Source organism: Bicyclus anynana, chromosome 24 (assembly GCF_947172395.1).
Source record: "Bicyclus anynana chromosome 24, ilBicAnyn1.1, whole genome shotgun sequence".
Lineage (NCBI taxonomy): Eukaryota > Metazoa > Arthropoda > Insecta > Lepidoptera > Nymphalidae > Bicyclus > Bicyclus anynana.
In genome coordinates this window covers 3,279,699-3,296,404 of record NC_069106.1, presented here as the reverse complement: position 1 = coordinate 3,296,404, position 16,706 = coordinate 3,279,699, and the positions used below count along the sequence as shown (strand labels likewise).

General features: G+C 37.8%; 1 protein-coding gene across 1 annotated transcript; it reads left to right on the top strand.

The window, feature by feature from the left end:
• The first annotated feature begins 506 nt into the window (after positions 1-506).
• LOC112052122 (facilitated trehalose transporter Tret1-like) lies at positions 507-16,344 on the top strand. Its single transcript, XM_024091061.2, has 6 exons — positions 507-656; positions 9,345-9,543; positions 11,043-11,233; positions 11,742-12,130; positions 14,288-14,399; positions 16,025-16,344. Exons 3-6 carry the CDS (start codon positions 11,068-11,070, stop codon positions 16,285-16,287), a joined length of 930 nt encoding a protein of 309 aa, XP_023946829.2. The 5' UTR covers positions 507-656; positions 9,345-9,543; positions 11,043-11,067; the 3' UTR covers positions 16,288-16,344.
• The last annotated feature ends 362 nt before the right edge of the window (positions 16,345-16,706 follow it).

Sequence of the window (16,706 nt, the reverse complement as noted above, 5' to 3'; positions counted from 1 at the left end):
TATTTTATTTTATCTCTCTACTTGCAACGACAATGTATAAGTATCAGTTCTGAGATTGTGCATTTTATTGATACATAGTTATATAATTTAAATTAAATGTTTTCAAAAAATCCTGGTATAAGGCGTCAGGTGATAGTTTCAATATGTTGTAAGTTTTTTGTATGTCATTAAAGTTATTCCTGTGCATAAGTTAAAAATTCAAAAAAGTCAAAATTTCTTTATTTCAATTAGGCTTAGTTTACAAGCACTTTTGAAAGGTCAAGATTATGTCATAATTTAATTTAATTTAATGGTGGTAATAATAGTCGAAAACTTAAAACTAAAGTTACGAAATTGGAGTTATGAAATTGGAGTTTTCACACTTACATAATTTTATCGGGTTTGACTGACTTCCAAAAAGGAGAAGGTTTTATGTTCGGCTGTATGTTTTTTATGAATTTTCACCGATATTACCATCAATATTGTGGACCGATTTAAATTTTTTTCATTTTTATTTTTAGGTTACATTGGGCCGATAATAGGTGGATACGCAGGAGGTTGGTCAGGGCCCATCATACCAAAGTTGCGTGATCTTGAGCAATCTCCTCTTCCATATTATCTGACTGAGGCTCAACTGGCTCTAGTCGGCAGTTTCGCTTACTTGGGGGCAATACCTGGTGAGTAACAACGAACAATTAAAAAAAAATCCGGTAAGTTAGTTCAGTAATTTAAAAAAAAAACTGTATGTATGGAGCCATGAGCCAGGCAGAAGTCATATCCACTCGGCTATACCCAGTCCGGGGCATGCACCTTTTTATGGGGCCAGCGTGGTGGACTTTATTAGTCTAATCCTGAATTCCTAAATTCCTGAATGAATAAATGGTTTTACAGTTTTAATTCTTTGTTTTGGTTAATGTATTATTTACGTAATTATATATATTTATATTTGACAAGTGCGTTATCGTTAAGACTTATTTTTATGGCGACCTCTACCACATTTATCACGCATTCATTCATCCCATCACATCATATATTTTGATAATCGTTTCTTATCTGATTAAATGATCCGTGTGTCGTGACATAAAAGCTGGCACGTATTTTATAGTATTATATAAGTTTATGTTTATTATTTATAGTATTTTTGACGGCCTCCGTGGCGCAGTGGAATGCGCGGTGGATTTACAAGACGGAGGTCCTGGGTTCGATCCCCGGCTGGGCAGATTGAGATTTTCTTAATTTGTCCAGGTCTGGCTGGTGGGAGGCTTCGGCCGTGGCTAGTTACCACCCTACCGGCAAAGACGTACCGCCAAGCGATTTAGCGTTCCGGTACGTTGCCGTGTAGAAACCGAAAGGGGTGTGGATTTTCATCCTCCTCCTAAGAAGTTAGCCCGCTTCCATCTTAGACTGCATCATCACTTAACATCAGGTAAGATTGTAGTCAAGGGCTAACTTGTAAAGAATAAAAAAAAAAAAAAAAATTAAATGTCATAATGTATGTCATTTATGGATATACCTAGACTTTAAAACAACATAAAATTGAAAATTTTAAATACCCTCGAAGGTTATGATATTATTAATTACACTATCAAGTCATATTAAACTGTTTCATTTGAGATCCCACTCGAGTATATTTGCAGACATTCGGACTTTTAAACGGCTCAACCGATTTTCATCAAACATGCCTTAAAATAGTCGCACATAAATCATCTTTAATACCAAAAAAACTGTATACCGGGAGCTATGGTGCTACAGATATAATGACAGACACGTGAAACTTATAACAATCTTGTTTTTGCGTCGGGGGTTAAAAAAAACAAAATGACGTAAGAAAGTCTTTAAAAATATAATAAAATATAATTCCGTCCAGGATAAAAGTACCTATGTTTTATTTTAGTTATATTTGAACGCTTTTTTGACGTCCGTTAAAAAAAATCTCGTGCGAATGGGGGCTAACTCATCGAAATTACATGCACCGATACACTCACTCTCCGCGAACTCTTCCGGATTTCAGGTAGAGAGGACTAGAGAGGATTGGTCATCGCTAACTTATGTAACTAGACTTTTTCAACGGTCAAAGTGTCTCTCAGACCACACGTCATTACTTAAAGGTTAATATTATAAATGCTATTTCTGTCTATGTAATAAAAAAAAGGAAAATATTTATGAATGTAGTCATAAATAGCAAGCGGGCTATATAAATAACTGATATTGATACATTCATAACAGCTTATTGATTTAGATAAGATATAATAAATATACCTACCAAATTATCCACATGGATAATATAATCTTGGTCCCATCAATGTACAAGCTGACAAGATAAAGGGTCAGTCACAAAAATCATAGTTAAAAGTGGCACCATTTAATCTAAATTTTTTTTATTATTCTTTACAAGTTAGCCCTTGACTACAATCTCACCTGATGGTAAGTAATGATGCAGTCTAAAATGGAAGCGAGTTAACTTGTTAGGAAATCTTGGCGATACGTCTTTGCCGCTAGCGTGGTAACTAGCCATGGCCGAAGCCTCCCACTAGCCAGAACTAATTAAGAAAATCTAAATCTGCCCAGCCGGGGATCGAACCCAGGACCTCCGTTTTGTAAATCCACCGCGCATACCACTGCGTCACGGAGGCCGTCAAAAAAATATAATATATTAATTTACAAATACAGACTTAAAAACATAAACGCACCCACGAAACTAATAATAAACAACGTTTCTCTGATATTTTTATTTTTTATATGACCATTTTGAAATCGTCATGATTGAATTGAATTATAATTTCACCTAATACAACACTTTGGATATCAAGAAGAATCCAACGATATCTTAATTACGTAAAACCGTTCAGCGGTTTGGAAGATATGAAATAATAAAGAATATTACATACATACATAGATACATACATACATACGTACATACATACATATATACATACATACATACATACATACATACATACATACAAGATATGCGCGTAACCCTTCTAGCAGTCGGGTAATATAAAGCGAAAAATTACACTATTTAAGCCCTCATTCGCACGGGAGCTTTTTTAACGGACGTTAATTATGGGTTCAGTACAACAAATGCATTTCCAAGTATAAGTTCACACGACAGCGTTTTTAAAATACGACGCTTTTTTCGAGCAGATTTGCATTATCAATTTTGGGTGTTGGAAATATACCTCCATTTAACTTCATAAGTAACAAGTGTTTGAACGCTATTTTAAAGTCCGTTAAAAAACTCTCGTGCGAATGAGGACTTACAACTTCATTTTGGTGTTCTAAAAGTTGTCTCAAATCTTTCAAAATATCCCGTATCTGCGTCGTAAGTTATTCAAGAAAGTGTCATAAAAATTAAATTTTTCAATGATGTTTTTTATTTTAGAATTTAAACTATCGTGTTATTCATAATAATTGATTATGAAACACAGCTAAAACTCACGTAATACAACGTCGGAGTATGCCAGACTAGTTTCGAACCTATTCGGGGCCCTAAAATTCCTAAAAGGCCCCGTATGAATTTAAAACTAGTCGGGTATATTCCGACCTTATACCACGTGAGTTTTAGCCGTGTTGCATAATCAATTAATATTCAATGATGTTGTCTATGTCATTATGATATTTTTTATGATATGAGATTAGATAAAAGTATTAATTATTTACATACAGATGATAAACTTTGAACGACATTTCCTTTAATTAGATACAAGCCTGATTGTTAAATCCGATTGAAATTGATACCTACACTGATAGCCTGCGATGTGGTCATAGTAGGTACTTTATGAAAATCCAGACACCGTCTCCTTGAATTAAAAAGAGACGCACCCCAATGGGGTTGATGACTAGGTTTGAATATATTGATTTTTAATGAGGTATGATGTAATAAAGAATATTACATACATACATACATACATACATACATACATACATACATACATACATACATACATACATACATACATACATACATACATACATACATACATACATACATACATACATACATACATACATACATACATACATACATACATACATACATACATACATACATACAATAATTTTTCTAAAAAGATTTTAATATTTATAATGACTAGCAAGTCAATCGACTATGCTAGCAACAAAATTAAACAAAAAAGGTGTGAGTGATATTTCACTAGTTAGGTACTCGTTGAGCCACAATGATAAAAGCAAACAAAAAATCGAACGATGAAACGAAAGGCGAAAACAACGGGCAAAATGCCCAACAAGCAGCCGTACTTACAAGTGCTGACACGAAGAGGACGCAGGCTTGGGTACATCTCGAGAAGCTCATCACTGAGCTGCATGAGTTTGTACAACAAAAGATTAATGTCCATAAGGAGATAAAAAGCAAGGTAGCCAGTATCGGTATTGCTTACAAGAGGTTAAAAGCAATAGAAGACGGGCGTGTTATCTACCAAGGTCCTGATATCTCGGCTCCCGAAACTTCAAGCAAACCAATATCACCTCGGAGAAGAACCGTGACAGAGACGACATCGACAGTGGACACTGTGAATACAGACTGTGAGTCGGTATCTGAGGCCGGACGCGAAGTTCGCAAAGCCAAACGGAGGAAGCCAACGTCACCAGAAGTGACTAACGAAAAGAAGAAGAGGAAGGAGGAAGGATCAACCCCTCTCATGAAGGAAACAACGCAGCCCCTTGACAAGAAGATATCAGACTGGCAAACGGTTTTGACAAAAAAGGAGAAAAAGTTGCAACACAAGAGGCAACAAATACTAGTGAACAGGCCTAATGCATTGATTGTCCGACCGAAAGAAAAGTCAAAATACGCCGAGATTCTAAGTCGAGTCAAGAAAGATGTCCCTGACGAACAAGCCCGAGCCTCGGTCGATAAGATACGCAGAACAGCTACTGGGGACCTGCTGATTATTCTCACAAAAGAGAACACAGATAGAGGACATAATCTGCAAAAAACCATCAACAATATCCTCGGGGATGACGCCCAAGTCATTAGTAAAGGGTCTGAAGAAGATATTGAAATCAGAGATCTTGATGAAATGACAACAAAGGAGGAAATTCTCGAAGCATTACATAAGGTTATCGGAGCAAGAGACGAAATCACGCTGAACGCCATTAAGTCACTTCGTAAATCATATGGGGGCACCCAAACTGCGCTGTTGACATTGGCAACACCAATAGTGAAACAAATATTGAAAGAAAATGGCAAGATCAGGATTGGCTGGGTAAATTGTCGGATACGAACAGTGGAGAGACCCATCAAGTGTTTTAGGTGCTGGCACTATGGGCATCTCGCTACCAACTGCAAGGCCAAGGTTGACAGATCCAATCAATGTGCAAAGTGTGGAGAAGAAGGCCACAAAGTTGCTACTTGCAAAAATGAAGCTCGTTGCACACTTTGTGTTGAAAAAAGCATTGAGAACTACTCGTATGCACACATTGCCGGGAGCAGCAGATGCCCAACCTATAGAGAGGCACTCAAGATGGTTCAGAAAAAACAAAAATGATTAAAATACTACAGATAAATCTAAACCATTGTGAGGATGCGCATGATTTGCTCATGCAAACAGTGCATGAACTGAAGCCAGACCTCGCACTAATCTCAGAGCCCTACAGGCACCTCACTTCTAAGCCCTGGGAAACGGATAGCACCTCAAAAGCCGTCATCTGGGCCTGTGGGAAGTACCCGTTTCAGAGCGTAGTCAATGTTACAGAAGCCGGTTTTGTGGTGGCAAAGCTCGGAGGAATATATTTCTACAGCTGCTATGCCCCACCCAGTCTTCCATTCAACGACTTTTTGGACTTCCTGGACCGGCTTACTGAAGATGCAAAACAACACACTTGCGTGGCAATAGCCGGGGATTTCAACTCTTGGGCAATAGACTGGGGCAGTAAAAAGACAAATACGCGAGGAGAAGCTTTACTGGAAGCCATGTCTACTCTCGACGTAGTTTTGCTGAATAAAGGAAACAAACCGACATTTACTCGAGGTGACTCGTCGTCTATAGTAGACCTTACATTTGTCAGCAGCAGTCTCGTTAAGGGGAGTTACTCTTGGGAATTAATGGACTTGTACACAGCCAGTGATCACAGCGTCTACATTGTATGGGAATTAGAAGTTAGCCAAAACATCAAAAAGGTCCACAAGAAAACGAACTCCATTGGCTGGAAAGTGAGTACCTTTGATTCTGAGATCTTCAAAATAGTAATGGATTGCAGCCTAACTGCCGACGGAAATGCTGAAAATAAGGTGGAAGAGGTGATGAACAGAGTGACGGTAGCCTGTGACGCCAGCATGCCTCGGAAACGCAAATTTAATCAGTTTCCACCAGTCCACTGGTGGAATGACCACATCGCAGCTCTCCGAAAAGAATGCCTCACTAAAAGAAGGGCATCACAGCGCGCCAGTAATCGACCAAACTATAAGAAAATGATAGCAGACTATAAGAAAGCACGCCTTATGCTAAACAAAGCCATAAAACTTAGCAAAAGGCAATGCTGGAGAGAATTAATTGATACGATAGAGACTGACCCGTGGGGTAGACCGTATAAGGCTGTAATGACTCACCTGAAATACCGATCAATGCCATCCCCCACGTGCCCCAAACTCCTAGAGACTATTGTAGCAACATTATTTCCTCAACAAGAAGAACTTACGAACTCGATAGACCAGTATAACATAGGAGAAATCCCTCTGATAACAGAAAAACAATTGATGGAAGTGTGCAGTAAGGTAGGGAATACAAAAGCACCAGGATTGGATGGAATCCCAAACATTGCCCTAAAAGAAGCGATCAAAGCGGCACCACAATTGTTCTTGGGGGTTTACAATGCTTGCCTTAAAGAGGGTATTTTTCCTCAAAAATGGAAACGACAGAGGTTAGTACTTCTACCTAAAGGAAAGAAACCGGCAGACGATCCATCAGCTTATCGTCCACTATGCATGTTGGACACAGCGGGCAAAATACTAGAAAGTATAATCCATAGAAGGATCGAATCTATAGTCGAACCTCAACTTTCTAGCAACCAATACGGATTCCGAAAAGGACGCTCCACCTTGGATGCAATTGACGTTGTGGTTAACATAGCGAAAAAAGCAATCGCAGGAACAAGATGGAAGCGAGGCGCGAAGAAGTACTGCCTAATTGCAACGCTGGATATAAAGAACGCGTTTAACTCTGCCAAGTGGAACTGCATCATGACAGCTCTCACCGAAATGAATGTTCCAGGATACCTGCAAAGGATGGTGAGAAGCTACTTCAGTGGCAGGGTGCTGAAATATGATACGGAGGCTGGCCAAAAAGAATATAAAATTTCTGGAGGAGTACCTCAAGGTTCCGTTCTTGGACCATTATTATGGAATATTATGTACGATGGATTACTCAAATTAATAATGCCAAGAGAAGTCAATCTTGTGGCATACGCAGATGATGTGGCCTTGGTGATTGTTGCAAAACATATCGAAGAGATCCACCTGGCTTTTGATACTGCCTTCGAAAAAATCAACTGTTGGATGGACACAGTTGGCTTAAAGTTAGCTGAACACAAGACAGAGGCAGTTCTCATCACTAGCAGGAAACAACTCGAAACCATCACACTGCGAGTTGGGGCTCATGAAATTATATCTCAGCCGTTCATCCGTTATCTGGGAGTAATGATTGACGCTCGTCTCAACTTCAAACAGCAGGCTGAGCATGTATGTGCCAAAGCGTCGGTGGTAAGAGCGGCTTTATCACGTCTGATGCCTAATATCGGAGGCCCGAAACAGAAGAGGAGGACACTATTGTCATCAGTGGTCACATCTGTCCTCACATACGGAATCTCCATATGGGGTGATACACTCCGTATACAAACATCACGGAGAAAACTCGTGCCAGTGTACCGACTGAGTGCATTAAGAGTAGCTAGCGCTTTTCGCACAGTGTCTGATGATGCAGCATGCGTAATCGCTGGAATGCTGCCAATTGAAGAACTTGCAGAAGAACGGAAAGCTCTGTACCGTCGAAAATTATCAAGTAGTCTGAGCACTGGGGAAATAAAATGTGAAGAACGTCGCAACAGCACGAAGCGATGGCAAAAAAGATGGGATAATTCGGTAAACGGCAGGTGGACGTATCGCCTTATTCCCAAACTAGATGTCTGGCTAGACCGCAAGCATGGAGAAGTCAACTATTACCTAACACAGATGATCTCAGGGCATGGGTGTTTCCGTGAATATCTGTATAAGCACAAGCACAATACATCTCCAATGTGCCCGTCCTGTATCGGAGTCAACGAAGACGCAGAACACGTATTTTTTACGTGTCCTAGGTTTGAAACAGCACGCAATGCCTGGGAGAATATCCTTAAACATAGAAGTAGGCCAGAACATGTAATTAAAGACATGATGTCGTCGAAGGAAGCCTGGGAGGCAACAAGCGTGTTTGCGACGGAAGTTCTTCAGGAACTTCGCCGCATTGAAAGAGCCGAAGCAAGTACCTGAAGAAGCAGTAGCGCAAGACCTAACGGCGGGTCCGCGGGGGTCACAGAGGCTGAAGACCAGAGGAGGAGGTTTTTTAGTCGGTAGTGGTTACCCGAGCCCGACTTACCGGGGCAGACCATCAAGCCCTGATGATACGTAAATGTATTTTTCCGAAACCTCTGAGGAAAAAAAAAAAAACATACATACATACATACATACATACATACATACATACATACATACATACATACATACATACATACATACATACATACATACATACATACATACATACATACATACATACATACATACATACATACATACAAACATACATACATACATACATACATACATACATACATACATACATACATACAAGATACGCGCGAAAAACATAACCCTTCTTGCAGTCGGGTAATAAGGATTCCAAAGAGGCGAAACATTAACATTATTTCATTCATTAACTTAGGTGTTACGAAAAATACTAATTTTATTGATATATATTCTATTAATTGATATGTCATAGTTATTAGATAAGCTTATATAGATATTAAGAGACCCTTAAATAATAAATATGTGCTATTTATCGCCAAAAAAAAAAATTCATACTTCGTGTCAAAACTTCGAAAAAACACTTGCAAAAGCTGAAATTTTAAAATAAATTAATACCTACTTGAAAAAAATCTTAATTTTCTAAATAATTAAGTAAATTTTTCATAATTCTAATTTAGAAATCTTCCTTATTTACAGGTCCATACGTAACAACCTGGTTACTAAAAAACACTTGCAAAAGCTAAAACTTTAAAATAAATTAATACCTACTTGAAAAAATCTTAATTTTCTAAATAATTAAGTTAATTTTTCATAATTCTAATTTAGAAATCTTCTATATTTACAGGTCCATACGTAACAACCTGGTTACTAAATTCGAAAGGAAGAAAACCATGTCTCATAGGCGCCGCTATTTTGGGGGTGACAGGTTTTATATTTTTGGCCATATCAAAAAACCTGGCGATTTTGTATATTGGTAGATTTTTGACGAGCGTCGCATTCGGAACTAACACAGTTATTAATTTTGTCTACCTCGGTGAAGTTGCGTAAGTAAGACAGAGATTATTTTATACACAAACCGTAGTGAGGTATAAAAGCTGCTAGTAAGTTGAACTATGCTCAGTAATACATGTTTGGGTATTAGAAATTAGCGATAAGAGGTATCACGAGTAACTGCAGCAACACATTGACAAGCCAACTTCAGTGCGCTTGATAACATATATGACCTCTGAAAATTGTCCCACAAAGATTACACTTGATTTTTTCGTTATTTTATACAGTAAACCTAACCCAAACTAATTAGTAGTTGAGACTTGAGACACCTTAGATTACAACGCTGATTGTAGATTTAGACTCCCGAAAAACATCCTTTACGATCCTGACAGAGGCAAGACAGAAGATTGCCACTTCAGCTTCGCAACTCGTTGAGCAATGTCGGTGACTTTGGATCTCCTCATTTCTGATTCAATCACGCAGAGATACTCCTAACATAACTCGTTCCATCGCCCGCTGTGTGACTCTGAGCCTTCTTATGAGGCCCATAGTTAGCGACCAAGTCTCGGAACCATAGGTCATCACTGGCAACACGCACTGTTCGAAGACTTTTGTCTTCAGGCACTGAGGAATTTCGGACGAAAAGATGTCGCGAAGTTTTTCGAATGCAACCCAGCCATTGTTCAATTCCGTCATTTACGAGGGCACGTTGAAGCATGGCAAAGGAGCGTGGTGCGTAAGCTTCTGGACAAGGGCGGACTTGGCATCAGCGGACTGATATACTCAGGCCAAAACACCCTTCCAGAACATCTCAGAGGAAATGCCCTTTAAGAGTCGTTCCGCCCATCTCCTCTGTATCTGCCATCAGACCCATCAGGCAATGCTTCTGCGCTCGCTCGAACACCCTGGTGACGATGCTGAAGTCCTACTAAGGAGCCAGCGGCACTTACTCAGTCAGAAGAATAAATATCTGATAGTCGTTATTAATGAATTTATTATTATCCACCCGCCTACAATTTTATATTTATATCGAACCATTGCGAAAGTATTTTAGTCAGGAGGATTGTTGTCTGCAAGGTCTTCAGCTTCCTTGGATCTTGCCTTTTAGGATATACTGCAAGGTCAGATATTTTTGATGCCCCATATTGTGTCCCACATACTAAAGTTTCCTGCATTTAATTTCAGTTAGAACTTGCAATTTCTTGCTGTCAGAGTATAAGGAGATTCACATCAGAAGCGGTTTTCTGCAAAACGCAATTATTGAATGAAAGTCTGTCAGGTCTAACAATTCCCACTAAGAATGTGGGATAAACCCTGAGTGGCAGAGAATGACCTTGAGTGGAGTCACGCACTTGTGAACGATGTGTTTAGGGTTTAAGGATCCTTTGACTGTTAACACTCCCCTTTTCCACTCAAGTCACTCTCTCCGCCTATGTGGACGGCTCGAACGCCATGAGCACAATGAAGCCGTCCGTACCGCAAGTCGTTGCAACGCGGCGATAACATTGCTTTCTTTAAAAATAGGTATTAACGAGTTTAATTTGACTTGCAGATCTACAAATATAAGAGGAGTGCTTATGTCTGCCATGGGAGCCATGTTCACTGTGGGCTCAATAATGGTGTTCTCCATTGCACCATATGTCTCTTACAGAGTCTCTGTTTACATTCCTTTGGCTATCAATGTATTCCATTTGATTGTGTTGTTCACGATACCGGAATCACCGATATTCTATGCAATTCAAGGTAATCTGATATTTTTGCGAGTGCGTTTAGTACTTGACCTGATGATTCGCATATATCGTAAATAGAGAAATTAATAATTTAATTCTATTGCATCGCACCCAAATTTACCAACAAAATTGTCGGCCATTTTTGATATATCAACCGCATATATATCAAATGCCGATATATCAAATGCCTTCCGATCCGGTGGTAGAATCTTTACAAATAGTCAACTGACGTTTTAAAAGTGCTTGTAAACTGAGCCTACTTGAAATAAATGATTTTTTGATTATATTTTGCACTAAATATAACTTTAAATTTTAATTGTAATAAACAAACATGTATTTTTTTACACACGTCGGAAGTCGGTACTTATAATGAGCTCCAGGAATCTCGGAACTGTTTTCCGAAATATTTACTGTTTTCTAAATCGCCGGGTATGATGTACCGGATCTCATTAACGGCAGATTAGATGACGTTAAGGTCTTTTGCGATCATCAGAAGATACATATATAAATAAATTTTTCAGGTAAAAGAAAAGAAATGATTGCAGTATTAGAAGATTTGGGCAGACCGAACGATGCGGAGAAAATAGTGTCTGAAGCGGATGACTTAACAGAAACGAATACGAGTACTATAAAGGATTGGAAAGAGTTGTTTATGGTCAGGAGTAATAGAAAAGCATTGTTTATAGTCGTTATAATCAACGTTTTACAACATGGCAGTGGTGTCATGGCAGTATTATTTTTCTCAGCGGCCATCTTTGATATGGCTGGTTCAAATATAGATTCAAATGTGGCTATGATCATAATAGGGTGTTGCCAGCTAATGGGGAGTGCAGTGACACCGTTGTTTATAGAAAGTACTGGAAGGAAGAATATATTAATTATATCGAGTTCAGTGTGCACGATAAGCATGGTGAGTAAGTTTTATAATTAATGACGCCGCGCGGTTTCACCCGCGTCGTTCCCGTTCCCGTAGGAATATGGGGATAATATATAGCCTATAGCCTTCCTCGATAAATGGGCTATCTAACACTGAAAGAATTTTTCAAATCGGGCCAGTAGTTCCTGAGATTAGCGCGTTCAATCAAACAAACAAACAAACAAACAAACTCTTCAGCTTTATAATATTAGTATAGATTTGTTTATGCATGGTATCTATATTGAAACACGACGGCAGGAATAATACACGCAAAGCAGCATCATTATCAACCCATATTCGGCTCAATGCTGAGCTCGAGTCTCCTATCAGAATGACTGGGGTTATGCCAATAGTAGACGCTGGTCCAATGCGGATTGGGAGACTTCACACACGCAGCGAATTAAGAAAATTCTCTGGTATGCAGGTTTCTTCACGATGTTTTTACCGTTTGAGACACGTGATATTTAATTCCTTAAAAGCACATAAATCACTTTTTATTTTAATAGAGATTTTGCTTATGATAACAAAATGTCAACCAAAATAGAATCTTTTTAACAAAAAATTTGAACCCACTTCAATTCCTTTAGAAAGCGAAAAATAACATCGTACATATGTCTTTTCTATTGATCAGTTTGGAAGCGGTGCTGTGCCAATTAGGCTCATAAAGTTTATTTTGTTTTTTTTTTGACACCGCGATTCTTGAAACGGCGCGTATTGTGAGGTTCCTCACTCTGAACCACCGATTGCTTGGGCACTCAAATATCCCGCAGCGGGAGAGTTGAACATTTTTTTAATAAATTTCAATAAAGTTTTGTACTTTATTATTGTTAAAAAATAAAAAAAGGATTAAGTAATAAATAAATACAAGACTAGTTATTCCTTTTGCCTCTCCAGTAAAGCATAAAGACTGCTAGAGAAGGGTCCGTCAATACTCATACTGGAGCTCGAACCCGAGACCTCCTGGGTTATAGAAGAAGAAGAAAGAAAGAAAGCAAATAAATATATTCAAATCTAAAAGTTATAGTCTATAACCATTGAGCTATTGAGGTTCTACATAGGGATCTAGATAAGTAATAATGACCCTCGATTTAGCTTTCAAAGTCATTTTGAAGTTATGTTACAAGACTAAAGTTTGTATTAATGAATGTACATTACTCTTTCACTGCGTCATTTACCAGTATCAATGGTCTAAAGTCTTAACTAGTTTGACAGGGTGGTCCAGGTTCGAGTCCCAGGCTATGAAAATATGTTTTATTTTTTTTTTGATTGTTCAATACACAGTGGAAGATTTACAAATTTGCCTCCAGTAGGCTTTAATTAGGTACATAGTACCTAGATGTAAAGTATATATAAATTATATTCTATACTAGGGTTTAATAACAATACAGACGTCAGAGTGTCACGAAAAAAAAAGTTGTATTCTCTATGCACATCATGTTTTTCCTCTATTTTTCTTTATTTCTGTAAGACGATAATTTTTGGCCCAAATTTGCCGCCCCTAAAATCTGCCGCCCTAGGCTCCAGCCTACTCAGCCTGATCCACCACTGTTAATACATATATTCACTGGATGCAGGTGGCTCAGTATCGTGATTTTGGAAGTCCCTACAAAAGGCCTATGTCCTGCAGTGGACGTCCATCGGCTGATATGATGATGATGATGAAATACATATATATCTACCCCAGTCAAATAAGGATTACACCTCGGAATGAGAGATAATTAACTGTAAACTTGTATAGGTATAATATAAACCCACTAATATTATACAGGAGAAAGTTTATGTGTGTGTAAGTGTGTAAGTATGTTTGTTCCTCTTTTACGCTGCGTATACTGAAGGGATTATGCTAAAATTTGGAATGAAAATAGATTTTACTCTGGATTAAAACATACGGTACTTTTCATCCCGGAAAAATCCATGGTTCTCGTGGGATTTGTGAAAAACTGAATTCCACGCGGACTAAGTCGCGGGCGTCTGCTAGTATGCCTTATATTTCTCGATTAATGTAGCTTAAAATTGATGAACTATATATTTTTTTTTAATATTCCAGTAATTAAGGGACAGACAAAAAAAAAACAAAAAAATAAATATTCCTTCTTTATAATATTAGCTTAGTTAAGCATATGACATGAATATTTTTGTTTTTTTTTTTAGTTCACCCTTGGGTTGTATTTTTACCTACTGTTCAAGGGTTTTCCTGTGGTTTACACTGTGAACTGGTTACCTCTGGTTGTTCTTATATTGTTCTTTATTGGCTACGATTTTGGTAAGTATTTTTTATTATTTTAGCTTATATATCATATTTATGGTAAAGTGTATACCTACAATATAAACTTCTATATTTATACATAAAATGGACTCGCGCTTGAATACAATCATGCCTCATTATCAACACAAATTCGGCTCACTGCTGCTCGAATCTCCTCTCAGAATGAGAGGAGTTAGACCAATAGTCCACCACGCTGGCCCAATACGGATTGGCAGACTTTACACACGCAGAGAATTGAAAAAATTCTCTGGTATGCAGGTTTCCTCACGATGTTTTCCTTCACCGTTTGAGATACGTGATATTTAATTTCTTAAAATGCACACAACTGAAAAGTTGGAGGTGCATGCCCCGGAGCCGATTCAAACCTATGGCCTCCGCAATCGAAGGCATCATATCCACTGGGCTATCACGGCTCTCAATCATAATATTATTCTATCCTAGAATTAATTTCATAACATAAAACACTTGTTTACAATAGCTCAGTGTTTTAATTGCATTTTTAATTTACAATTTTCATTGCAATATTATGCATGTGGACAATTTATGTCAGATACTATTTTAATTTTCATAATTGAAGTTTAATTATAGGTATTATGAGACCAGCGCGGTTTCGCCCGCATGGTTTCCGTTCTTGTAGGAATACGGGGATAATATACAGCCTATAGCCTAAATGGGCTATCTAACACTGAAAGAATTTTTCAAATCGTACCAGTAGTTCCTGAGATTACCGCGTTCAATCAAACAAATAAACTCTTCAGCTTTATAATATTAGTATAGATTAAAAAAAAAAACTGTCAATGTCACAATATTCAAAAACAATGTTTATTTATTAAATAAATAAAATCGTAGTGAAATACGTTGATATTTGGCAAATAATATGTTTTTCGAAACTATTAATGCGATGTCGCATTCGTTGGGGGCATTTTCCAACAGTTGGGCGATCTACACCAGCCAGTGCCAGTGAGGCCAGCTGTGGACTTGTTGGTCTTGATAAGGACGTCCTCAGTGATCCTCCGTTTTGTTTGCTTGCAATGTACTATATACCCCACAATGGGGATGATGACTAGGTTTGAATATATTGATTTTTATGATACATTCGGGTAAACAAGGTCAATGTTAACTAATTTATACATAAAAAGCAACGATTGTCTGGATATTTGAAAAATAAATGAGATAATAAAATTTCAAAATCTATTAAAAATCTTTTATCGTAATTAGATGAAAATTCATACAGTTTTAGCTTCCTTACATTAAATGTGACATTTTTCAATAAATGAACTATAAACATAAACGCACAAATAACAAAGATATTAGTAATTTTGTTTGAACGCCCATACAAACCTAACGATCAGCGAGCCAAAGACGTCACTAAATCGTGCCATTTTGTATGGAGCGTTTTTCAGGGATCCGCGGCAGCGCCGCAAATCTGACCCTTTAAATCCCTGTAGCTCCGAAAGTAATGATCGCAGATACCCTGTTACTTTTACAAAATTGCTTTGCTATTAGTATACTCTTAATTTATATACAATTTAAAAAACTGTCATCATCCGTATACTCTATTAAGATGACAACATAAAGACTTATTGAAGCGTATAGATTAAAAATAAATAAATTATTTACAGGTCTCGGTATAATACCAAATACACTCATGGGAGAGATGTTCACATCGAACGTAAGGAGCAAAGGGTCAACTTTGACCCTGACAACGTCTTGGCTATTCGGCTTCCTGGTGTCAACGGCTTTTGGCGCGTTTTTCGTGACCATCGGCGGCCATGTTGCGTTTTGGTTTTTCTCCGGTACTTGCGCCTGCGCCTTGTTGTTTACCATTTTTGTTGTACCGGAAACTAAAGGAAAAACATTGTTGGAGATACAACAATCTTTGTGATAATATATCTTCACTAGCCGACGCCTCGCCCGACCCGGACAGTTCCCGTTCCCGTGAGAATACGGGAATCAAATATAGCCAACGACACTCGCAAATACCGTGGCTTTCTTGTGGTAAAAGAATTTTCAAAATTGGTTTAGTAGATCCAGAGATTACCCCCTACAATACCACAAACTTTTCCTCTTTGTATTATTAGCATTAATTATTGATAGAGTTAATATTAACTAGACTAAATGAATATAAAAATACTGTATATTTATATTGTCAATGTTGACATTAATTAAAACCAAAGATAAATAAATATAACACTTATTTAAATGTGTATTTTGTTTATTATTTCATCAATTTATTTTTTTATGTTTTATGAACAAATTTTTAAAACTGTAACTCTATAAAAGAGAAAGACTTTCCGTAAACTT

Coding starts and splice junctions, on each gene's coding strand:
- LOC112052122 (XM_024091061.2), top strand. CDS start 11,068: ATGTCTGCCATGGGAGCCATGTTCACTGTGGGCTCAATAATGGTGTTC. Junction 11,234..11,741: donor GATATTCTATGCAATTCAAG/GTAATCTGATAT, acceptor TAAATTTTTCAG/GTAAAAGAAAAGAAATGATT. Junction 12,131..14,287: donor CAGTGTGCACGATAAGCATG/GTGAGTAAGTTT, acceptor TTTTTTTTTTAG/TTCACCCTTGGGTTGTATTT.